Source organism: Chanodichthys erythropterus, chromosome 9, assembly GCF_024489055.1.
Source record: "Chanodichthys erythropterus isolate Z2021 chromosome 9, ASM2448905v1, whole genome shotgun sequence".
NCBI classification, from domain to species: Eukaryota; Metazoa; Chordata; class Actinopteri; order Cypriniformes; family Xenocyprididae; genus Chanodichthys; species Chanodichthys erythropterus.
In genome coordinates this window covers 17,400,426-17,427,151 of record NC_090229.1, presented here as the reverse complement: position 1 = coordinate 17,427,151, position 26,726 = coordinate 17,400,426, and the positions used below count along the sequence as shown (strand labels likewise).

The 26,726-nt window shown below is 35.6% G+C and overlaps 1 protein-coding gene across 2 annotated transcripts in view; it reads right to left on the bottom strand.

Annotated features, from left to right (window-relative positions):
* The window catches only part of ipo11 (importin 11), a 178,353-nt gene that overhangs the window by 13,077 nt on the left and 138,550 nt on the right, over nucleotides 1-26,726 (bottom strand). For both annotated transcript variants that reach the window (XM_067394838.1, XM_067394839.1), the window contains exons 28-29: nucleotides 17,225-17,320; nucleotides 13,954-14,038 (exon numbers count right to left, since the gene is read on the bottom strand). In XM_067394838.1, the coding sequence (XP_067250939.1) occupies nucleotides 13,954-14,038; nucleotides 17,225-17,320 (181 nt within the window). The remainder of the gene's footprint in view (nucleotides 1-13,953; nucleotides 14,039-17,224; nucleotides 17,321-26,726) is intronic.

The window sequence follows — 26,726 nt, the reverse complement described above, 5'->3', positions numbered from 1 at the left end:
GGGGCTCAGTAGCGCCACCTTTTGACAAAAGTGGGGGGGTTAGTTTTTCCTACAGTCACCAAACTCGGTACACATATTATTCTCATCAAGCCGGACAATTTTCTAATTTACATTCATTAGCTCCGACCAACAGGAAGTCAGCTATTTTGGTTTGAATGTTAATTTTTTGAAAAAACAGGCTATGAATTTTATACTACTACTCCTACAGGGTTTATCCAATTTACACCAAGCTTTTTTAACTTGTTGCTAACACATTGAAGTTGTTTAATTGCAAACGGATTTTGGATATCTCAAACGGTTTGGCCGTGGCGAGGCAACGAATTTATGGCGAGAAAAGGGAAACAGGAAATGTGTTATAACTTCTGCATACATTGATTGATGTTTATGAAACTTCAGGAGTGTGTTGGTTGTAGTAGTCTGATCACATGGATGTAACTATTGTGAGTCAAAGTTATAGCGCCACCAAATGGCAGCAAGAAGTGTATCACTTTTAAAATGCTTTGAGATCACCCTCTTATTTTTACCTGATTTGCTTCAAACTTCATCAGTGTAATGTCAATACACAGCAGATGTAGACCTATGACAGGATTTTTGATATTTGAAATATTGTTGCCATGGCAACAGGTCAAACTGTAATAATATTCTTGAGTGTTTTTGAGGCTCTTAACATGCTTCAAATTGCATGAAACTCGACACACACATCAATATTGTCAACCAGTAGACATGGACAAAGCCATAGAAATGGGCGTGGTGGAGGGGCTCAGTAGCGCCACCTTTTGACAAAAGTGGGGGGGTTAGTTTTTCCTACAGTCACCAAACTCGGTACACATATTATTCTCATCAAGCCGGACAATTTTCTAATTTACATTCATTAGCTCCGACCAACAGGAAGTCAGCTATTTTGGTTTGAATGTTAATTTTTTGAAAAAACAGGCTATGAATTTTATACTACTACTCCTACAGGGTTTATCCAATTTACACCAAGCTTTTTTAACTTGTTGCTAACACATTGAAGTTGTTTAATTGCAAACGGATTTTGGATATCTCAAACGGTTTGGCCGTGGCGAGGCAACGAATTTATGGCAAGAAAAGGAAACAAAGTGTTATAACTTCTGCATACATTAATTGATTTTGATGAAACTTTGGCTTAGTCTTCGTTGTACAAGGCTGATCACATGGATTTGACTATTGTGATTCAAAGTCATAGCGCCACCAACTGGAAGCAGAAAATGTGTCACTTTCAGCATACATTGAGATCACCCTCTTATTTTTACCTGATTTGCTTCAAAATTCATCAGAATAATGTTAAAACTTGGCACATGTAATCCTTTGAAAATGGGCAGGGAGGAGGGGCTCTATAACGGCACCTTGTAGTGCAGTAAATGTGGAGTGAATTTGACATAGTCCTTTGATGTTTAACCGTTTTAAGTGCCTATTGCCCGCTGTGCACAGTTGCCCTGAAGCCACCGGGGTGGCGGTGCCACCGGGCTTGGGCCCGCCATCGCTGCTCGCAGCTATATTTTTAAATTGTAATACATTTTTCACAATATATTACTGTTTTTACTGTATTTTTAATTAAATAAATTAAGCCTTGGTGAGCAGACAAAACTTATTTTAAAAACATTATAAATCTTACAGATCCCAAACTTTTGAGCGGTAGTGTATATACACATATACATACAGGTCAGGCATAACATTATGACCTTTCATAATGTTGAATATATATATATAAATCGTCCAAGTGATTTGAAGGCAAGAATGGTTTGACATGATATTCACAGGAATTTATTTAGCAAATTTTTCATGAATGAAGCCCAATGTGACACTTTTTCACACTTTACGAATAATAATAAAAAAGTCCTTTGACACAAAAGTTATCTTCTCATTAATATTTGTAAAATGTATGATTAATAATAATAGCAGTAGTAGTAGTAGTAATAGTAGTAATAGTAGTAAGAGTATTAATTAATAGGTAGATATTTTTGGTTTGGTGTCCATGAAAGGGTACTGTTGAGGCTGTGGGGGTGCAGAAGACAAAAAAAGATCATGAAACTTGGTTTTACGCAACAGTTATACTTCTAACTTAAAAGAAGATTGTCAGAATTAAGTAAACAACAGAAACAAAATCCATTTAAGTACATCTCAAAATCTCAAAAATCACAATCTCCAATAAGCTACATATAAATCAATGTTCATTCAAATGGTCAAAATCTCTCCTGCAGATTTTGCATGTGCAAGTTTCCAGATTTATAACCCCCTATGTATACTTTACAAATACTTCACATTACCATTTGTACATGTACAAATTTTAATCTCAATTCTGTCTCCTCCCCAAGGTAACCAAAATGGAGATTACAACACCTTTTTATTATGCATAATTTCATCTGCATGTCATTTCCTTGTGCGATTTATGTCAAATTTAGTCATGATCTTGATCTAAAAAAAAAAAAAAAAAAAAAATATTAATTTATTCAATAAACATATGATCAGTATTGCACATATAGACTTTTTATTTTTTAATAGGCCGCTCTGTCCTGGGTTTAAACCTTAAAGCCAATTGTAGGTCCATGACTATAAATGCACATCTCCAGCACTGTAAGGTATTAAAAGCCAATCCATAAATCCATTTTCCAAAAGGAAAGGTCAAACTGACTGTTTATGTAGATCAACATTTTCAGGGATGATGGGGCAGCTGTAATTTACTTCCTGAGTTGCCAATAAATCCTACCTTACCATACAAAGTTGTCTGAAAGGTTAAGCCCATGTTTGCTTACTTTGCACTTCCTCAGGCTCTTAAAATAGACTCTAAATGATATTAATGGTGTGCTTCGCATCCATTTTGCTAGGCTGGTAATGAGGGTGTGGGTGAGGGAGTGGATCAAAGAGATGAAGCCATGCTTCATGAATTTCTAATTAGAGTTTTAAGCCTCATCAAGTCACTCAAAGAGGCCGTGGACTAAGTGAGATCGGCGCTTTCCCATACAAATCATGCATCAGTCATTCAGAATCAACTATCATCCTCTTCTGTGCGACATTGTCTTCTTCCTTGTTCTTGGCAAGCAATGTTTTTTCTTTAATCTGCTGGGTCACACAGAAGTGAAAGGAGTTGCGGGTGGCCTTACTCGGGCCAGTGACTTTAATATCTCTCGCTGACAGATGTGTCACAGCACCGGATCATTTAATAATGAAGGGAATTCTCCAAGTGAGAGGCTGTTGTAGTCTTACAGCCTTTGGAGAGGAAACTGCTTTTAACAATGTTGTATCCAAGTAATCACAGCATGTTTAATGTGGGGTCAATGACAAACGCTGAATTGCAGCTCTGCTGAAAATTTTTTAAAATATTAAATCTCATGTCATGAAGCTGTTATAAATTGTACCCATTCAAGCTGAACTGACAATAATATTGAGAATGGGATCACAAAACATTCTTATGAATAAAATTCTTCTTAACCAGGGCTTTGAACTGGAAATGAACGAAATTTTAACAGGATATAAACAAAAAAGAAATCAAGTTTAGTTGTTCTGAAAAGAAAGGTCAATAACCAGTTAACATTATTTTATCGTTCTGTTTAATATTCTAGTTTGGCAGTCAACCAATCATGAATTCAAACAGCATAGGTAAGTTGCAATGGCAATGCTTTTGGATCTCAGGAGTTTTTCCAGAGGATCACCAAATGTTAAAGCATTACATTTAAGTGAAAATGACTGGCATGTAATATCCAACGTGGTATGCATTTTGAAACCAGCAAAAATTGCAGATAAAACCTCTAATATTCAGGAAATGGAAAAAAAGAAAGAAAAGGAACCCTGTATTTTTAAAATAATTAAAAAAAGTTAGTATTGTGGATTTAAGTAGGTCAGACACTTGCAAGTGTTATATTAAAATTTGACCAAAATCAAGCTCAATTGGAGTTAAGTTTTTCCACCTTCTGTAATGTTACAGAAGGAACGCATAAAACTACTAAAATACTGATTCTACTCGGAGTGAACTGATGATTTTTTCCCAGTTTTTAAGCTCTGTTCTTAGCTGCTATTTTTTATATTTATAATTTAAGAATATTTTGTATTCTCAAAAACATTTCTTAAGAATGTTCTTATCATTTTTCTTAAAACGGTTGTAAAGACAGTCATCATAATAACCTCTCAAAGTTAGGACAACCACCAACATTCCTTAAATCCCTAAAGGTAACACAATATCCTAACTAGACGCAATGTGAAAAGATTCCAGCGAAAAGCAATTCGTCTTTCCACAGCAGACACGACATGACTACAAGACGCAACAATATCAATCAAAAATCACAGCCAATAAGAAGTGCGTGTGGGTGGAGTGCACTACACTCGCAACAATATGGATAAAAATAAAATTCATAAATATTACACCATTTTAACATTATTAAAAATACATCTGAGTGACAAAAACAATCTTTGTCATAGTTTAGTCACACTGAGTTTGAACCTTAAGTAATCCTTTAATTTATTTTCAAGATCTGGGGGGTGAATTATACATTGTTGCTTTCAGTATGGGTATAGAGTCACGCAAAATGATATTCAAACTTAACATTAAATAAAGCACAAAAACAGCACCTGAGATTATCATTGTCATACTTTGTATATTGTTGTTCCAGCAGTGATGTTGCAGAAATAGAAACAATTTCTAAAAATAGAATAGTCACGTATCGCCATCTCGGCTGGTTAGGACAAAAACACTTTAAAAAATATCTAAAATATATTTAACTTTTTTCTTAAGTTTTTCATGAATCCGGTCCCTACTAAAATCACTACCAGAAGACTACAATTCTGGTTCACTAAAATAAACAAACTGTAAATTGTACAATAAAGCAAATTGTCTTGGTGGTTTAACCCTCCATGACAACTGAGAGTTGAATGACAGAAAGTATTAGCAATTTTACCCTTTGTGCAATAAAACTGTATCCCTGTATTGATTAGCTATAATCCCACTGATAATACAATTTTCTGTGTAAGCAGTAGTCTGGCTATTAAAAGCAATATTGTACACCCTAAAACAAGAATGCATCAAAGACAGTCCCTTTTCACTATACTTGTCTGATCAGAGGAAAGAAACTTCAAGTCTGACATCTTGCATGCAACATACATGTCTAACTGATACTACCAAATGGTCTGAAACAAAGAATACAGTAAAGATAAAACAAAAGATAGATTTGGAAATGGATATCACTTCTCCATTGTCAAAGTGAATTCAGTATATCATAAAATATAATATGGATTATATTTCCTTTCCACACAACTGTGCTGAAAAAAAAAAAAAAAAGCTAATCAGGCCTTTTCAAAGGTCTAGATGAAGTTAACATTCAAGATTTAACACGTTATTTGAAATTTCTCAAAACTAAATATACCCCTGAAGCAGGAGATTACAAAAGGTCAAAATTAGCATTTTTGGCACAGCAGTAGCACAACAAAAAACTCTGCTACTACAGAAAAAAGAGATTACAGACTGAAAACAATTGCTTAAACTGAAAGAAAAAGGAGATAGGATAATTGTTTATCACTTAGGTATGTGATCATGGGGTAAACGGTGCCAGTTTTAACTGAAAAGCTATTAGAGTTTTTCTGAATCGATTTGACACATTTCTCTTAACTCAGGTCACTGTTCTCAAAACAGTTAACACAGTGATCTGAACACTTTATGTAATTGTCCTAAACAGGTTGTACATTTTCCTTCATTACATGCAAATTACAAATCACATTCATAATTTTCTCAAAGCACTGTTATTTGTTAAATTCGCAGTTGCACTTGGAATGTTCTCAATTTGCCCCAAATAAACATCTGCTGAGTTATTAATACACATTAGGGGTGGGAATCACAGGGTACCTCACAATACGATATGATACCGACATCATCACGATACAGCGATTCTGTGATAATCGATATATTGCTAGACAATCCGATATCCGATTATCACGATATCCATCGAACTATGAAAACAAAATGCCTGTGAAAAGGTTAAGTGCAAGTTTTCTCTTTATTCTAGTCCAAACTGTTAGAAAACAGCACAAAAAGTTGACCCTGGGCCACAAATCCAGTCATAAGTCACATGGGTATGTTTGTGGCAATAGCAATTGTATAGGTCAAAATTATTGATTTTTCTTTTATGTTAAAAATCATTAGGATATTAAGTAAAGATTATGTTCCATGAAGATATTTTGTAAATTTCCAACTGTAAATGTATCAAAAATGTATTTTTGTGAGTGGATATGCATTGCAATATTTTCTCAATATTTATATATTTTTTGCACTCTCAGCTCAGATTCCAGAAATAGTTCAAATAGTTCAATCTCGGACAAATACTGTCCTATCCTAGCAAACCATACATCAATGGAAAGCTCATTCAGCTTATTCAGATGATGTATAAACATTATATGCAGGAAAAAAATTGGCAGTTCACAGGTCGCGTCTTATGCATGCTCAGGTTCATTATTTCAAATGCGGTCCATGATTGCAAGCGCTCACACGTCTGCAGCGCATTATGGCTCTGACAGCGTTTTGTTCCATTGTCCGCGCTGATCATAGCTGTTCAGGCTGGGTTTTTTAGTTCTCATTTCCATAAATACAGTAAAAACCCCTTCAAAGTTGTAATAAAACCTTCTTCTTAGGACAACTTAGTTCTTAGGACAACTTTGATTAACTTTTGTGATTCACTTCAAATGTTAACTACTGTATAACAGTAGGCTAGAGATAATATAGTGGCTGGGAATCTGTTTATCCTTTGATAAACTTCCTCGTCTTCATAGATAACACAGTTCATGATTGCTTAGCAACGGCAGATGCCACAATAATTAACAAAAATTACTATAACAAACAAGAAATAAAATTTAACAAACAAAAACAAATAAATAACGATGTCACATGACAAAAATTATCCACTGTTTGCTAGATTAACTTTCCCCATTCTCCCCCATAAGCCATTTAGCAGTGTTTCCCAACCCTGTTCCTGGAGGCAAACCAACAGTTCACATTTTGGATGTCTCCCTTATTTCAACCCTCTATTTCTGCTCTGTGCCCGAAATCAAAAGTGTTGGACAATGTGAAGTGTTCATGTGCCTCCAGGAACAGGGTGGGGAAACACTGATTTAGCAAATGCATTTTAAGCTAATGCTTATTTGCTAATTGCCAGAAAACTTCCCTTGGAACAATTTGAGATTAAGAATCAATCGTGACTCTAGCGGAAATCCTCTGCTGAGAGCTGCCCACTGGATACCAGAGACTCAGTCTGTCACCAAATAATTAAAAACAAGCCCAGTAAATAACTCGAAAAATGTGAGAAACACGAGAAAGAGATCAGCCTTACATGATACTTCCAATAAATGAAGCAAAAACGTGTCCGAAACCACTTATCAACTTGACTCAAAGCACCACTGACACAATCCTCTCCAGTCACTTGAGGAAAGAGAAGCACTGCTAGATCCTATGAGGAAGCTCTAGAGGACAGAGAGCTGTTATGCTAGTGGCGCTAATGCGTGGCCACGTAAAACAGAAGAGAGTAGAGAACGCTTGAGAGGGGTCTCAGTATGGTCCTATCAACAAACTGAAGGTTAAGCTGTCTGAGACACGCTGAGAGCTCTTCATTTAGGTGTGGAAAAGGTCAAAGACCTTCAAAATGGTTGCATGCAACTACAGAATATTCTGGAAGGGAAAACAAACACCGTAAAATGGTGACAAACAAAACCATCCGCATAAATTTAAATCCACAAAGAATCCACATTTGGTACTCCACAGGAAAAAATATCCCTAACCCATATCTCATGGTTTTGGGATGACTTTTGGGTATGTAAACAAATGACAAAAGTTTAACAACGGTCATAAAAGAGAATCCTGACACCCAACACAAACGTCACTAGGTGCATTAAAAAACAAAAAAACAAAATGTCCACTTTAGTCCCTTTATAAATGTTATTCTTCATTGCACCAAAGCAGTGTGAATGTCTTTTTCTCCCATGTGCCATTTTCCTCTCCTTTGCTGGCCAGTCCAAATTAGCATATTACTATTATGCTATGATAACAACCGCATAATAATCTAATTAGACTAAGGGCATGAGGGCCGGCTTGAAAGTTTTCATAGGCAGACTGAAGAAAGCTGTCATTATTTCAGAATCAGAGTATTTTTATGTGATTTGCAAAACCCCTTAAATCTTGGGCTATGTGAATACATTACTGATGATTGTCTAACTGAGAACTATAAAATTTTGAGTTCTAATTTGGTTTTGATTCCCTCAATAATATGCTAATGCAGCCAGCTATTACGTTAACGATCTGGAAAAAAGTTACACTAAAAGTTTAAACTAGGTTATAAAATATTTGAATCCAGATGATAAAGTGTTAGCAATTTCACCAAAACAAACATAAAAGAAAACTCTGTCACAGGTTAATTCTTATCAATAATACGTCATTGTCACTGGATATGTTAGAATAAATTTTTTTAAATAATTTAATACTTGTATTCAGCAAGAATGCATTAAATTGATCAAAAGTAAAGAACATTTATAATATTACAAAAGATTTCTTTCAGATAAATAATGTTCTTTTGAACGTTCTATTCAAAGTCTCTTGAAAAATAAATGAATCATGGTTACCACAAAAATATTAAGCAGCATTAACATTGATAATTAATGTTTTTGAGCACCAAATCAGCATATTAGTATGATTTCTGAAGGATCATGTGACACTGAATACTTGAGTAATAATGCTGAAAACTCAGCTTTGTCATCACAGAAATAATTACTTTGAATTATTATTTCAATATATATATATATATATATATATATATATATATATATATATATATATATATATATATATATATATATATATATATATTTTACTGTAAATCAAATAAATGTAGCCTTAGTGAGCAGAAGAGACTTTCAAAATCCTTTTAAAAATCTTACCAACCACAAATGGTAGGGTAGACTACTGCAGCAGGTCTAAACAAGGCCATAAAGCATTTGAATGCAGATGATATCAAGTGCCAATAATATCATTCTTATTTTTTCAAACAAAACAAAAACAAAGAAAACCCCTCACCACAGGGTAACGCAAAGTGAAAAATTAAAAGTGTGTGAAATTAGGAGCGTTTCGCTCAGAGCAACATCAAATAAAAAGACTTTTAACATGCTAACTGAATCTGGCACACCGTGGGATTCATGGGCAATAAATCAGAAAGAAATGTGCTTATTAAATTGATGGATCCGTTATGCAATATCGCATCCCGGAAAGCAAACAGTTTTAATTCAGTATTCTTATTTGGGTTGACCTTCAAACCCTGAAGCGTACAAACAAATAATGAGAGAAGGCAGGCACTGACGGAAAAAAAAAAGGAAAGAAAGAAAAGGCAGGCAGGGATGAGCCTTAGCATTGAATTTGACTATGACAGAGACACTAATGTAAGAGGCAGCATCAACAATAACAGATTACGCAAGTTTAACCTATCCTGTTCACGTCACCAAAAAAAAAAAAAGACTAATCCACTTCAAATAAATAGCCCTGAGATGCCGTATGCTGTCTTTGAAGCTACTTGTCAGTATGAATGTGTGTAAGCAAAACCTTCTTCTTAATTACACAATCAATACTTCAGTCAGGATGAAAAACAAAAACTATGGCGCTTTAATATAAATTACAAAATATGTCAGAGAAAAACGAGGGCCGGATTCCAATAAAATACCAAGGTGAAACCATTTCAGTTCCATTTCTTTTTATAATGGCAATGATACACTCTACACATCAGTCGCAACACAATGACAGGTTAAACAGCCTGGGAAACAAGGTTAAACAAGGTTAACACTGCCCCTATTTCAGAACTGTCCCGCTGTCTAAAGCCGCTGGCATCAATTTTGTGAGGGAATGACTGCACAAATATCACCCTATCCGTAACATCATGACAGTTGGGTGGTTAATGACTACAATGATTTGAAATAAACCTTTTAAATCTAAACCTGCTTCATGCTGGGAGAAGTGATAAAAAAGGTACATCCACCTTTTAATCCATTTTGTGCATCATTAACCAGAAGGAACTTACACCTTCCCTGTGTCAGTTCAGATTTGTAGCGTAATACATCTCTTTGACTTTATCTACTGACTGTTCGGCATCCCACCGTCTGTTATGTGTGGACTGATTGCTCGCTGTGTCCATTCCCTCGATCGGTTTCCTCTCTCACTGCAATCTGCATCCCGGTCCTCCTTTAAAACTGCTCTGAACTACGATTTTCTGCAGGAACATTAACGTATAGAAATAGGGATGTCCCGATCACGTTTTTTTGCCCTCGAGTCCGAGTCATTTGATTTTGAGTATCTGCCGATACCGAGTCCCGATCCGATACTTAATAGCCTACATAAAAAAGAATAAAGAAGAGCGAAAAAACAGATCCAGGAACAGTGCTTTTCAGGTTTTTCAGGTATCTAACAGTTTTCAAATAGTAATCAAATATAAAATATCACTGCATATTATCTTTACTGTATAAAATAAAGATTAATCATTATTGAAGTTACAAAAAGTATTCAGTCAAGAGCAGTGAGTGATTTCTTTATTATTTGTTGTTTGATTTAACATTAAATACAGGCAGCAGGAATAGTTGTTTTCCCTTTAAGACATGCACGATCCAGTACATATACTGTTCCACATGCGCTGTCTTTCTCGACTAATATACGTTCACTTAAGACATAACCGACTATGTTTGCTAGGATACTCGCTAGGACGGGCATGTTGACATAATTTTTGTATGAATTTGGCCGCCGAAGCGCAAGACTTGAAAGAGAACTCAGTATTTGCGCGCTGACTGGAATAAGCGTGTGCGCGCTTCGGATGAGCGCACACAAATCTTCTCACAGCGCGTGCGAGTTCTCTTTCACGTCTTGTTCTTTAAGGTTTAAATCAGAAAGGCTTAAATGAGTTAGTTTAAACACAGACAGCAACGTGTGCTGTTCAGGTCTCACCTGCGCTCACGCGCTATCAACACCCTGGTGATGACGGCGTAAATGACTGGACATTAGAGCAGACGACACTCGCAGTTAACAGTTTACAAAGAGTGACTGTTTTGTCCACGCTTTCTGATTATCGTTGTTGTAACGTTTTGTGCATCTATCGACTGAAACATACATTATCTGAACTCTGTCTGTTTTCCACGTTGCTATTTTAAACATACCATATTAACCAATAGATGCGTCGTCATTCGAAATGGACCGCAGTTCAAGTGCGGTCCGTCAGTGGAGAACCGTATGGTTCGATTTTTCACCGAGAACCGTTGCACCCCTAATACATATATATCCGAGTCCTGATCGGGAGGTAATGTCCGATTCCGATCGAGTCTGAAACCACATGATCGGGCCCGATTTCCGATCATGTGATCGGATCTGGACATCCCTATATAGAAATTCAATACGCCACTGCTTTTGAGTAATGCCATGTCAAAGCGTCCCAGGTACGTCTCTGATAAGTAAATGTCTCAAAATGGGACAAAAAAAAACTTATCTTATTTGAGTTCAACAGTCTAAAAGTGGTTATATCATGCCACTAATTCTAACTAGATAATAACCTGTCAATCTCATCCCTCCTACTTGAAGCATTTCAGTCTTTCAGGGGACGTAGGTGTGAGTTTAGTTATTAGGGAGGAATATTTTGGTCATTTGGTCTACTTGAGCACTTGACAGACAAATCGGAGGTGGTGGTGCCCATCTGCACAAATTATTGTTCAATGGATGTCTTTGGGGCTGTTTACAGATTGAGTTTCTGTACTCCACTATGCTGCTTTTCCATTGTTTTTCTATGTAAACATGCGCTACATAGATGTTTTTAATTGCTGTGCCCACGTCTTGCATCTTTTCCGGGATCTCACACATGACAGAGCTCTAAAGACATGGCACTCAAGTTAAAATAAATTTAAAAATAAAATATAGAAGATAGCCCTATTAAACCGTCTGTGTCGTCGCCGACACATCCAACCAGGCTATATTCATCATGTTACCGTAACTCTTCAACTGTTTGCTCCATCAAAGTAATTTAAATTTCTCCTGACAGTAGACAATGTGCTTAGTGCAAGTGGTACATGAACATTTTCCAGCTCTTCCTGGACACTGCAGTAACCAACAGCTTCATTTTACAGAATGATGTAGGCCTATGCCATTTGTTTTCTGGAAAAAAGAAAAGACATCTTGCACTTAAAGATAGCACATTGTGTTAGAATTTTAGTCCAAAAAAAAAAAAAAGCAAAAATATGGGAAAATTACCCATTTTACCTTCATGTTCTAAAGGGTAAAAAAAATCAAGTTAAAATAAATAAATAAATGAAAAAGTTTAAAAGAAGTTTAAAAAAATAAAAATGTTTAAAATACCTTGCATTTTTATACTACCCAATACCCTGCATTTCACATTTTGAAACACAAAGTGTTCTATGTGAATGATGCCTTTGGCTGTTGCATCATATCTTGCTGTTTTTTTTTTTTGCATTTTGTGGCATGTTTTTTTTTTTTTTTTTTTTAATGTCTAAAAACATTAAATGCGTTCAGTTCCATTCAGTTGCACTCTGACTAGCTGCTTTAAAACACAGGATAGCACTCAGGTGGAACGCTGTTAACAGTTTGGCCTCTGTCTACATGTCACTGGGTACAATATTGAAGCAATTTGTAGTCTGCAAAAGCAAGGTATCATCATAAACTATGCAGTATCCTATCAAAAACTGAAAAATGTTTTGATTAGTCACAGCTGTCATTTTCGAGTACTCTGGTACTGAGATTCATCCCACGTCATTCTCTAACAAAGAAACACTGTCATATAAGACCACTGAGAAAAGGTTGTGACTTGAAAGTGCAAAAATGTGCTTCATTTCAAACCAGCTACCGGCTGAAATTATCAAATACCACCAGGGCCGTTTTATCAAACAGACAATTAAGAGAAATGACTCACTTAAAACCGCTCGAATAGGCTTTTGAACTACTGCACTTCACACGGTAAATTTGATCATTTTCAGCTGTTGTTTGGCAGCTATTGTTGTTGGCAGATTTTCTATCAGGAGCTCCACTCAGCTGAAGCATGCTCATGTGGGTGTTGCACAAAAATAACATTAAGAAAAGACAGACTGAGATTTCACGACAATTGCATTTCATTCTCTCATTATGTTTTTATCTAAACACTACGGGTGAGACAGTTCCCATAAAAAAGAAGCAAAACACAAAAACAACAACAAAACACAGTTTGCCACCCACAATATGGCACTTTTGTACAATCTCATTTTTAATCATAAAAAACATTAGTTAACTACATTAGTTAACATTAACTAACAATTAATTAATAAAAATAACACTTCTAAAGGTTAATTTTAGCATTTACTTTCAAAGTTATGTGTTAGCATTTAGCATCAAAGTTATGTGTTAGTATTTAATGGACTTAAGCTAACATTAACAATGAACTAACAAAGATTAATAATTACTGTAATAAACATCATTGTTAGTTAAGTAAGCAATAAGGTGCGAGAGGCTAGTGCTGTATCGAGAATAAGTCACAGCTGAAGGGCGTTTTTAAACATGGCACGAAGCGGAGTGCCTGCAACCCCTTCAGCCGTGACTTATTCACGATACAGCACTAGCCTCGAGTACCTTATTGCCACACAATAGAAATACTAAAGCTAGAAATATGTATCAATGCAACTTTTCATGAAGTAAACTTTAACTAAAAGTCTTCCTTCTGCCAGAAAAAAATAGATGTTCATCAAGCTTGATCATGAGAAACTGAGATTTCTTTAAATGAACACTTTTTGACCTCTTTGTTTGTGAACTAAAGTAGCAATGCAGCTAATTCTTTTTGTCCAATCAGTTTTAACGTACTAAATCAGCACCCACTATAACTCATCAATAACATCCACTTGGTGGCAACTGTCATCAATAGGTGCATTTAACACCTGTGACCTTTGCCCCGGGGTGAAACTCACCAGTTTCCTCCTCTTGTCCTGTTCTGTTGGGGGTTCCTCATCATCTGTCAGCTTTGGCTCTTCAAAGTGGCTCATCAGCATGCAGCTAGAGGACAGGAAATCAGAGAGACGTGTGTAAGGTTGTGAAGTGTGTGTGCAAAAAGAGCGAGCGCAAAGTAGAGAAATTACATTCATGTTACACTTCATTTCTAAAATGTGCAATTTTTTCATGTTCTCCAGCAGCTGTGTAATCTCTCACTGCATTTATGAATACTCTTTTGACACCCCACTGAAGTATGTATGAGGCAGGTTGTGTATCCATCCTGCCTGGAAATGATAAAATGCCTTAGGAAGTTAACATAAGTGTATAGCACCACATCCTGAAGTCATGAAATATTTGCAACCTCACAGCATCATTCACATTTTATGAGCAGCTTACACACAACCCAAACCTATACATAAAACAACCATATTGTATACTGATCTGGCACTTCAGATGTCTTTCAGTGATGATTTTACTGGGGAAAAAATAATTAATTCTGTATGACTAATAAAATTCATGAATATATAACTAATATTTAATGTAGAATTATATATATATATATATATATATATATATATATATATATATATATATATATATATATATATATATATATATATATATATATATATATATATATTAGTGGTGGGCATAGATACATTTTTTAATCTAGAATTAATCTCACTGTAATCTTGGAATTAATCTAGATTAATCTAGATTAAAATTTCTCATTTGAATTCTGCTGAAGACATTCAGAATATGTGTGCTACCCAAGTAATGACTAAACGTAATCCGCCATTTTGTCCGACAAAGCAGTCAGGAGTTAGAAGATTAACCTTGGTTGAGTTAAACTTGAAAAACTGTGTATATTTGTGTATTATTATGCTATAAATGGACTCGGTTTACGAGCCTCTTGAGCTGAGGCGCTACAGCAATCTGTCACGACCAGGGTCACGACACAATAAAGAGCAACAAAACGGTTTATTGTTTGAATTTCTTAAAAACTACACAGTTTTAAAGCTGGGACTTTGTTTAATATCATAAGTAACCTGCTCTGTCTTGTCTGTCGACGTGTTGTCAGTATCCTCTTTGCTCTGCGATGTATTTTTCATCGCACAAAGCAACAGTAACCTTAAACATTAAACCCAACAGTAAACCCAACATTGAGAATAGATTGAGAATAGATTAACGGCGATATTTTTTTTAATCGCCCGATAAGAGTCTCACTAATATATATATATATTAGGGCTGGGCAAGTTAACGCGTTTTTATCGCGTTAACGCATTAATTAATTAACGCCGACAATTAGTTTATCGCGCGTTAACGTACTTTTTATTTTGAAAGTCCGTTGCTCACTGCGTTTGAATCGGTTTGAATACACATAGATAGACTGTAATGATACAACCGAATACAACACAAACCATGGGTCACAGGAGGGGCGGGATGTTTATCAGTAGGCTACTGGCTGCTTGGGATGAGCGTCATCACGCGTCTCAACCAATGAAAGCATTTGTTGTGTGCCTAAGAGAGCTACAGCGCGAAAAAGAAAATATCTGGTGCGGACAGAAAGATGGAAAAAGGTACCCACTGCTTATCACTCAATAAAAGAATCACATTGCTAAGTGTTTTTGAACGTTTTGATTTAGTTTGGTTTAATAATTAACATTACCTTTGCGAGTCTGACTCTCACTGCGCTCGTGAATTAGCAGAACTTGACGGGGACATTCAAATGCTTAACAAACGCTTCATGTGACCAACAATTCCGTACATGTTTATTAAAGCATACTGTGTGGAGATACACAAATGAGCCCAAAATATGAATGCAACACGTTTCTTAAACGGTTTCCTCTCATGTCATCTCAAGAAAACGCTTAATGCACTTAGACTGATATTAAAGATACCAAATTATTTACAAATAAAGCACATGCAGAAAAACGGACGACACCAAAATATAAACTTTAATATAAATTTTCTTCATAACGGTTTTATAAAGGTAGGAAATTGCTTAGTGTGGTTGTCATTTGTTAAAATAAATATAAAAATACGTTCGTGTCCGTCTGTTCGCTGAATTTGACCCATAATCTCTGATTCTCCTCATCTGTGATCGTGGAAAAGGGGAATTACAATGACAAGTAGGTCTACTCAATATGCTCGTTTAAGCATCATTTAAACGTTTCCAACAAATAAATGAATCGACTTTTCTCAGTGTGTAAATTACATAGATTTATTTGGATATTCATACGATGGCTGAAGCAGCAGTGAGCGTCCAGCGTGCGACACGGTAAACGGATCAACACTGTAAACGAAATTCTACAAAACTTCAGTGAAAAAAAATAAATAAATAAATAAAATGATCATGCGATGCGATAAAATAGCTTCTATTCCCTGCAAACGATACCATTAAAAATGTTAACGTTCAAATAATGGCAGAAACAAAACAAAAGGTAAGCAAGAATCCGTATTAATTTCAGTACGAGTAGAGGGCGATCCTGTCAAAATGATGGCGCCGCCCCGGCATGTAACGAGGTGTGACGTCGGTTCGTATTCTCTATTGCACTTTTGTTCATACAGCAGTACTTTGAAAGAATAAAATTACGCAATACACTACTCTTGATTTCATTATTGAATTGTGCGCATGCTGCGATTAATCGCGATTAATCAGAAAAATCATGCGATTAATCGCGATTAAAATATTTAATCGTTGCCCAGCACTAATATATATATATATATATATATATATATATATATATATATATATATATATATATATATATATATATATATATATATTTGTGTGTATAGATATTATACATTATGTATACATTAGATTACACGTACACATGGAATATATATTACAAATATATACTATGTCTGTGATTTGTTTTATTTTTTGTTTATTTTTTATTATATAGTATATTTTGCAATAAATATAATATATAATTTTCAACATTTTATTTGTAAAATAAAAACATAACTATTAAAATGTAAATACCTATATTTATATAAAATTTATATAATGTTACATGGAAGCATGTTTAAATCATTTTCAGGGTCTGATACTACAGTATATAATCTAACAAATACAAACATTGTGACACACATCACCATCACTTCTCCTACTATTGAGCATTTGTTTCATGAAACGCCCTGCCATGACAGTGTGTGCCCTTGTCCACCATTTTCCAGGTCATTAGGCAGACAAAATGCCTCTGTGGAGAAGTGTCATCAAAAAGAGAGAATCAAACTTACTCTTTGAAGGTAGCCGTCTCAGGGTCTTCCGTCATAACGTCATGCAGCGCCTCCACGCTGATGTTAATGATCCCACAGAACTTGTCCTGGATCACGCTGAAAAATGATTGCAGTGGGAAACATTATTCAGAGAACGAACACAATGATCCATCATTCAGAGAAACGTGAACAATGACACCACTGTGACAGAAAGATGTTTTAGGGTGTCTTCACAAGCCTGAGAGTAGAGATGACATGGCGGCAGTTTTAGTAGTTAAAACCAAAGGGAGTGACATTTCACAATATTCAAAACCAGTTTCGATACCACAACAGAAAGTAATACGCTACTCAAAGTATTAATTTAGACAAAAACGTACTGTATAAATAAATGGAAAAAGTCAACTTTATTATCTGTATTTTTATTATTGCCACACCAAAACAGCTATTTTGAAGAAGAAATGTCTTTGCATGCAGGCAAATACGCATGTTAGCATTCAAAAGCAGTCACCTGTCAGTCTGACAGTGCGTGGTGTATGGAGTTGATACTCGCCTAGCTAAACTTTAGAGAGACTGCTATTGTTACTTTTTTTTTTTTTTTTTTTAGCATTGACTTGGTTGCAAAGCACCAGTACTTTCGACATCCCTACCCGTGGGTATTGAGATTTTCAGCCTGACAAAAAAACCCTTTTAGCCTGGAAATAGCTTGCACTCACAAAACCTTTATGCAAGGGAACAATCATATAAGCTTAAGAGAAATACTCAGTCTGTCTGACTGTTAAAATATGAACTACACTCAAGGGATTGGAACACATATTATATGAGCTAGTTATTGCCAATAAATGTGAAGATATTCATTAGATTATTAAAGCCGTAACACATTCCTTTTCACATTCATATGTTTGAGTCACAGTCAAGTTCACCCAAAAATGTAAATTCTGTCATAATTTACAACCCTCATCATGTCATTCCAAATAGATACCGTATGACTTTTTTCTGTGGAAAAAGTAGATGAACGTCTGATCTGCTCTCTTCTATACACTGAAAGTGAATGGTGACCAGGAGATGTCAAGCTCCAGTAAGAACAAAAACACAATACCAATGCTATTTTTGTATTATTTATATACTATTATAATTTGTTAATTTTTGAATTCGTTTTTTTTTTAAATAATTATTTTTTATTTTTAGTTTCATTTTCAGTTTTTATTTATTTACTAGAGTTATTTATTATTATCATTTTAGAGCTTCAATTTTTTTTCAGTTACTTGCAAAGGAAACCGTTCTAATTTTTTTTAGTTTAAGATTATCTAAAATGTATATTTTACTTCAGCTTTATTTAAATCAACAAAATGTTTTAAATAGTTTCAGTTAACAATAATAACTTTGATTCATTTGACTTGTGCACTATATTCCTAGTCTTCTGAAGCCATATGATAGATTTGTACTTGACTGAAATTTAATTCATTATTCACAGCATACATAGGTATCTTAAGACATGAGGGAGTAAATAATAAACAGAATTGTCATTTCTTTCATCCCTGCTATCCATGTAAGAATGAAATCATCCTACGGTCTTCACCTTCCCAGCACAATGAGTGGGGGCCAAATTTCCTGTGTTTGGCCCTTTCCATCACAGCCTTCAATATAAGCCCCAAAGGTCTGATAAAAATTGGTTCATTTGTCACTCATAGATCTGGAACACACAAGATTCCTTGACTGTCCACTTAGAACCCTGTGATGATTCTTCCACCACCTCAGATCTGCTCACATGCAGCATTCAATGAAAAGCCACATAAGGAAGGTCAGTTCTAAATCTCAAAAACATTGCTCGGTGAAATGAACTAGTCGATACAGTTTCTGGTGCAGCAATCACCTCTCTGCTTTGGTGAAATAGAGGAAGATGATGAGGCACTGTAGCTGCTAAGGGAGAGGGGCACAGCCGATATGACTTAATAACAAGAAATTGGTAAGGAATGAAAGATGGGTGGTATGAAATTACAATTTTGATACATGTGCCTCCCTATCACCCATCTGCACCTTAGAGCTGGGGAATTGAGTGTTTCCTTAATCCAAAACGAGGTGTTCACTTCATATTTTACCTACATTTTCATTAGTTTTTACTACATAAAAGTAAAATGTATTGTATACGTCTCACCATCCAAAACTGATGACTAAAAAGTTTTAAATAACTCAAAATGTGTCATGCTAAGCATTTATTAGAATATATGGGCACTGTTAAAAAGCCAATTACCATTTTGCCTGAAGACACCCTATAAGTCTACTCTAGACACCCTATAATATCTACCTCAGCTACACTTTTATTAAAGTTTACAGCTGTAATATTACTTTTTTCGTAGTATAATACAGGGTAGGAGGCAATCTTATCTCAACCCGCCAATATTAGAGCTACAAGAGCTGTGCTAGTGACCAGATGCATCATATTAAAGATTTCTTATCACTCTGCTTGGACCTGCAAAAGAGGCCTGTATAATACCTAACAACACTTAAACCAGCACTTTTGGACAATTAAACTTGGAGAACCACCATTTTATTTTGTGGGACAACATATTCGAAGAATATGTAAGACTAATGTGAAGTCTTTAAAAAGGGATAAATCATATATTATATATATATATATATATATATATATATATATATATATATATATATATATATATATATATATATATATATATATATATATATATATATATATATATATATATATATATATATGATGCTGGACCCTCAGAATTTTCGACCTTTAGAATAGGCTATGTTTTAGCAAAGTCCCTTTAAGACAAGACATTTCACTCGGTGGCCATCTTTGAAACGCCTCTCGGGCATCCTGGCATCATGCAATCTCTTCGAATGGGGAAACATCAAATTCTCCAAAACTGTTTGCCAACCTTAAGATTAAATTTCATATTTGAAATCACCAATGAAATCAAACTACATCTGGCTCATAAATTTAGTTTCTAAACGCTCGAATCATGACAAAAAAAACTATTTTTCAGGCTGGATCAAGCTAATGCGCATGCGCAGACCTAAATGCGCGTCTCTTCGGAGACGCGCGTCTGACTGTTTCTATAGAAACCGGTGATTCTAACAGCCTCTGAAGTGACGCAATGACTTTACCAGTCGCCGATTGGCTCTAATTTAGAAGGCGGGACTTATTCCGCCATATTGCGTTACACTTTCTCCCATTCAAAACAATACGAGTGACACGATTTGTGTTATTCTATAGTCTTTGGTTTTAGCTACTGAGCCTTTAAGGCCATGTTTACATTAGTACATTTTCATTTTAAACGGAAATCCTCGTCTTACTGGTTTGTCCACAGCGTTTCAGAAACAATCTTCATCTACACTACACGACTGAAAACAAGTTTAACTGCACAATGGTTGCTAAAAAGGACCACAAAGTCAGCAAAGATTGTAGTTCAGTCTCCATGTTATTGTTTACATGGTTGTCAAGGATACGCAGAGCGAAAGTCTCCGTTTGGTCCTTTTACACTGAATTGCAACCCGGCATTCTCAAACTAAAACAGGCTCCGCAGCGGAGTAGTGTATACGTCAGGCGTAACTGTACCAAAAGTTATGCGTTTTAAATGAAAATGCACTAGTGTAAACGGGACTTAAGACTTCTATGTCAACACCCTTTTTAATGTGAAATCAGTAACAGTGACACTGACAGGTCATGACTGTCATAATATAGCCCTCCACCTATAGCCCTTACTTTTTGTTAATTTATTAAAGCTAAGTATTGACTAATCAATGATACACTTCATTTTTGTTAATTAAAAAAGACCAGTAAAAAAAAAAAAAATCTCTGAAATAGTGTTGCACAATTATGACAAATATATAATGGGAGATTATTGCTGTTGTTATTATTATTGTTGTTAATTATTAAATGTTGATTAATACAATATACATTAAAATGCTGAGTGGATTTCTTTTTTGTTATAATGTTTAAAGCAGCAAAAATATGTAGCAGCTGCAATTGCAGTCATATTTATTTTTCTAATATTTGTGCAGCCCAACCCTGAAGAAGTAACTGAAAGGTTTATTTCTGACTGATTTGGATCGAGCCGAAGGCAATAACAGCATCACTGATGGGTCATGATGTTTATATGACGACCCCTTTTGAATGGGACCAAACTGAAACAAAGATTATAAGGATATTTTTAAATAAAAATACATTTATACAAAGATAAACATTAGATAAAGACCATTCAGAAGATGTTCTGCAATATGTGAAACCCTGTCAAAGAATGGAAAGAAAAAGCTGAATCTCTTTACCTGCGAAAAATTAGATTCCTCATGGTAATGCTACTTGAAATTAGTGTTAAATTAACCACAGTCTAAATCACGTAATCCACTTGGCTTTCTTTATGAATATGTATTCCGTCTGTAATCAAGCATGCAGCATTGCTCTACACTGTCTAAATGTTCTGGCAAACTCCAACATCATTATTCCAAAGGCAGCTGGTTGAAAACACTCTGAACGGTTCTATTTGTGCATATGTAGAAATGAAAACCCAAATCTGCATATCCCTCTCCCATTTTTTGGCCTGGCTGTATGCACGGAGATCATTACATCATTATCATCATCTGTTTACTCCGCGCTCTCCAAATGACTGAAGCAGAGACAAAACGGTATCGTTTCATTGCTGTCATCACCCTGGTTATACTTCATTAAGGGGTGAAATTATTTGTGATGTATTGCACCTCAGAGAAGAAACATTCAGTGCCTTGGGCATTGCTGTGAGCCCACAGGTGTTTATTCAGAGAGAGTCAGAACACAGCAAATAGTAATGGCAGGATCAGAAAATGCCATTCAAAGCACCCTGAATGCCTTTGAAAATTAATATGCTGGGCCTCGTTTCATCCAAGCCTCTCGGCACAGCTAAATATCCTTTCAGAGTCAGCTTTCATAATTTTCTCTGCGCTGTTCAAGTCAGATGAGTCTAAAGAGACGAAAAAGCACCTGAATAAGGATGATTGTTGACTGGCGGAGCACAATTCCTCCAAAAAATAAGTTTTAGCATTTTAAGGCACAACAGACAGAAAATTACCTGTTTGGATCAGGGTCAGAAATTAAGATGAAATTAAAGGAAAAAATGATTTGTAATATCAAATTAGGTAAGATTTCCTAATGTTTATGAAAAAAGTCACACCAAGGGGCCGTTCACACAGAACGCGTCTTTGCGTCTAAAAACGCGAGACGCAGCGTGGTTTTAAAAAAAGCGTAGCATAGAACGCGAGCGTCTCGAGACGCATCTTTGAGACGTGATGCAATAACGACAATAATAGAAATAGGCAAACAGCAGAATTGACAGATACAAGTTTTGACATGGAAAAAAAAAAAGAAAATAAGATAATAATGAGCGCCTCCTCTGCCATGTTGCCATTATACAAAACAGTTGTCATGCCAACTCGCAACGCTTGCCCCGCCTCCGAGTTCTTCTGACTGGTCCACTGTTTTGGAACTGACATTGATGAGTGACGCTGCGTGTAAAAGTTCAAATTCTTTTAACTTGACACGGGGTCTTAAAAACGCGGCGCTGCAAAAGACGCGAAACGCGAGCGTAACGGTCATGCACGTCCGTCAAGCGTGTGTTTACATAGAAAAACAACGGGAAAGTAGCGCATTGGAATAGAAAAACACGTTCTGTGTGAACGGCCCCCAAGGCTGCATTTATTTGATCAAATATACAGTTAAAGCATTAATACTGTGAAATATTATTTAAAATAAATATTTTTCATTTTAAAAATTGTAAAAAGCTGAATTTTCACCAGTCAATACTCCAGCCTTCAGTGTCACATGATCCTTTAGAAATGATTGTAATATGCTGATTTGTATATGATTATGCTTTATGTTTTTGTGAAAACCACAATACATTTATTTAAGGACTCTTTGATGAATATAAAGTTCAAAAGAACAGCATTTATTATAAACATCATTTAATGCACCCTTGTAGAATGAAATGATCAATTTATTCTTTTTTTCATCATCATCTTCTTCAAAAACTTCAAAATATGAAAAATCTACAGCATAAAATATTGATGTTGAATTAAATTTATAAGCAATAATTTTCAAACAAATTATTCAGACTGAAAATGCGTTAATGAATGAAGTATTTGAAATAAAATTATGACATGCAGCTTATTTTTAACTAGCCCTCCAAAAATATGTGAACAAATACCCCTTAACTACAGCTATAAAAATACGACAAGAATTAACATAGGCATTTATTGCTCTTGAAGTGTAATCACAATTCTTAATGTTGATTAACAGAATATTAATTAAAATACCTTTCCGGATGTTTGGAGCAGTATTGAACTCATGTCTTTTGAAGCAGTACTACTAAATATAATGTTGGAATAATTTGTTTATGATCACGGTTATTTACTGAAAGACTGTGCAGTCCTACCCTGCAAAAGTAATGGAAAAGTGCATTCCTAACACCGGTTTAAATGAGCAGATGTGGCAATAATGGAGAAAACAACATTGTGCTTCTGAGCTTCAGAGACTGAGGCTCAGAGAAATCGCTCATGGATCCAGGCTGTCTCTACAAGCGTGATAATGCATGACTATCCCACTCCCCCACAAGACTCAGGCTTAAGCCGCATGGGGAGTCTCTCCTGTACATCACAGCAAAGCCCTGAAAACTGCAGAAGGGAAACAAGGCCATGATGGAGCTGTCATTGTTGCCAGTTAATCACATCTTTTGGTGGGAGGGACACTGACAATGAAGGGCTTTGGTATTGATGCCATTATTGATCTCATAGAACAATGACCCGTAAGATCAATCTCAATGAAATAAGGTGACAACAGACCTGCTGCAGCACCACAATCGATTTCACAGGCCTGAACGCAATTCCATAATACAAGATTTCACAACGGGCACATATACAGACAGATACATGCATACAAAATGTGGACATATACTATAGATCGGATAAATCCGGAGCGTGAAAAACTGTGTCGATGACCGGCCGACCTTCAGAAAAGAAAGTGTTGTATGATCCAAACATAAGCCTGCATGCAGAGACATGCTCAAGTGTTTTCATGCGGCCGGATTGAATATTTATATTGTAATGAGAAAGTGAATGAGCATCAATCATGAATTCATGTACCATTTCTCTTCCCCTGACAGTCTGTGCATGGTACAAAAGCAATATGACTGGTCAGTTGGTCTGGGCTTTAAAATGGCAAGGGGTTAGCAACCTTTTTGACATGAATTTTAAATATTTCTTGCTAATCACTGTGCCGCATAAAAAAAATATGTTGTGATGTCGGCGGTGCAGGATGCTTGACACCGCTTCCTAGGAAAAAAATCATGAAAATTACCACCTAATTGTGTACTGCCATTGCTGTTTACTGCACTATTTGCACTGGTATTTGAATTGTGTGTTGTACAGGTAACTAAGAGCATCTCTTCCCTTAATAATGTTATTTATTTTGAGCATACACGTCACTGCCAGGATCATGTATGCCAATTTGAAAAGAGTAGTGACTCAAGCAGACGCGTTATTCGGCAGAAAACCTTACTTAAAACATTAATCATTCATATTAACCTCTAATTTTATGAGAAAAAAATATTTTTGAGAGCAAAAAGGAAGAGAAAAAAACAACAACAATAATAACTGTTGTGTGGAGGGGTGATACATCTTCCCAATTAAAATTAAGACAAGGTTTCTAAAACCAACAAAAAATAATTTTTTATGACCATATTCCACTGTTGCTCTGAAACTTGGGATGATTTTGCTATTTTACCTTTATGACTAAAGGTGCGGTCACATTAGCAAAATTTCTATTAAAATGTGCTGCCAGTCAATATATTGTCTGAAGTCAATATAGCGTAGCGAAGTAAAGCACTGCTCACACAAAGTCATTTTCGAACCAAGTTGTTTTTTGTTGGTCAACACTAGGGCTGTAATGATATGCGATATGAAACCGAAATCGCGATACACAGGTCCGCGAACCTGTATCGCGATGTGAGAAGGCAGAATCGCGACACACCCCTTCCAACTCCCAGAGTTATCCTTCCTGTCCAGATCCAATGCTACCACATTTTTAAATTACTATAAGTATTAGGGGTGTAACGATCGTAGATGGTGTGTCTCAATCAGCTCTCTAGTTCAGTAAGTGTTTCAGGCACACATTGAATCTTGCAAGCAGGTTTAAACGTTTCTCATGTCAGTCTCTTGCATGGTCGCGTGAGAAAAGTCGTGGCTTTCTTTCACTGCAGTGCACAGCAACAGCTGTGCTCACAGAAAAGCAAAAGACGCTTGCGATGCTTTGCTTTAAGAAGTTCTGTGGGGACGTTCACATATTGCGTCTTTTCCGCGTGCAAGTCAGTTATTATTTTCAAATAATTCTCTTGGAGAGCTCAGTTCATGGTTGCATAGCAACGACCGACACAACGCGAGCGTAAGTGCTTTGGAAAGAAGGAGAAGCGGTGCGGCCGCGCCTTCCACACGTTTTTAGACGCGATATGTGAACGGCCCCTATTCATAATTCTAAGTTCATGTTAAATTTAACATTTTTTTTCAGTGACAGACAGCCCTATTCAACTGTTAATTTGAATACAGAAGGTTTTTATTAAAATTTTATATTTATTTATTTTATTGAAATGTGATCTTGTATGTACAACAAGGAAAATTATTGAAATTTGTTAATGTTTTTTTTAATAAATCTTGTTTGAATTTCAGTTTCATTTTGTTCAAAATATCGTGATACGTATCGTATCGTGACCTGAGCGTATCGTTACACCCCTAGTCAACACGCTGAATCTGCTATGAAATCTGTGTGACCGAATCTTTCACCTTCACAAGAAAATTCCCATTTGTGCGGACAAATGTTCACCTCAGTTATTGGTGAACTACTACAACCTATGATATCTGAGATTACGTGCACTTCTGTGAAAACTAACTTTCAAAAAAAAAAAAAAAAAACGTATTTAATAGTCAAATTGCAGATGAAAAATTACTCTACTCTTTGAATTTCGCAAATCAAGGGAAGTCATTGTTACCATCAACAGTGACCTCCCATTCCCATGAAGCATTGCTAATGATACAAATCAAGTCTATCTACTATGGAAGCATGTTTCTGCCATTGAATAAAAAATAAAAAAGGTAATTGCAGCTTTTTATCTCATAGTTGTGACTTTTTCCCCTCACAATTGCGAGTTTATATCCTGCAATTCATACTTAATAACTTGCAATTGTTTGTTTGGGATATAAACTCGCAATTGCGAGAAAGTCAGAATTGCAATTCTTTTTTCTCGCAATTATAACTTTTTCTCACAATTGCAAGCTAATGACGATTTTTTTCCCCTCAGAATTGGAACAGTATGTCACGCAATTCTGACTTTATAACTCACAGCTTATAAGCTTGTTTCCGCCACTGAATAAAAAATTTAAAAAAAAAAAAAAAAAAAAAAAAAATGTAATTGCGACTTTTTATCTCACAATTCTGACTTTTTTTCAGAATTGCGTTATAAAAAGTCGCAATTACATT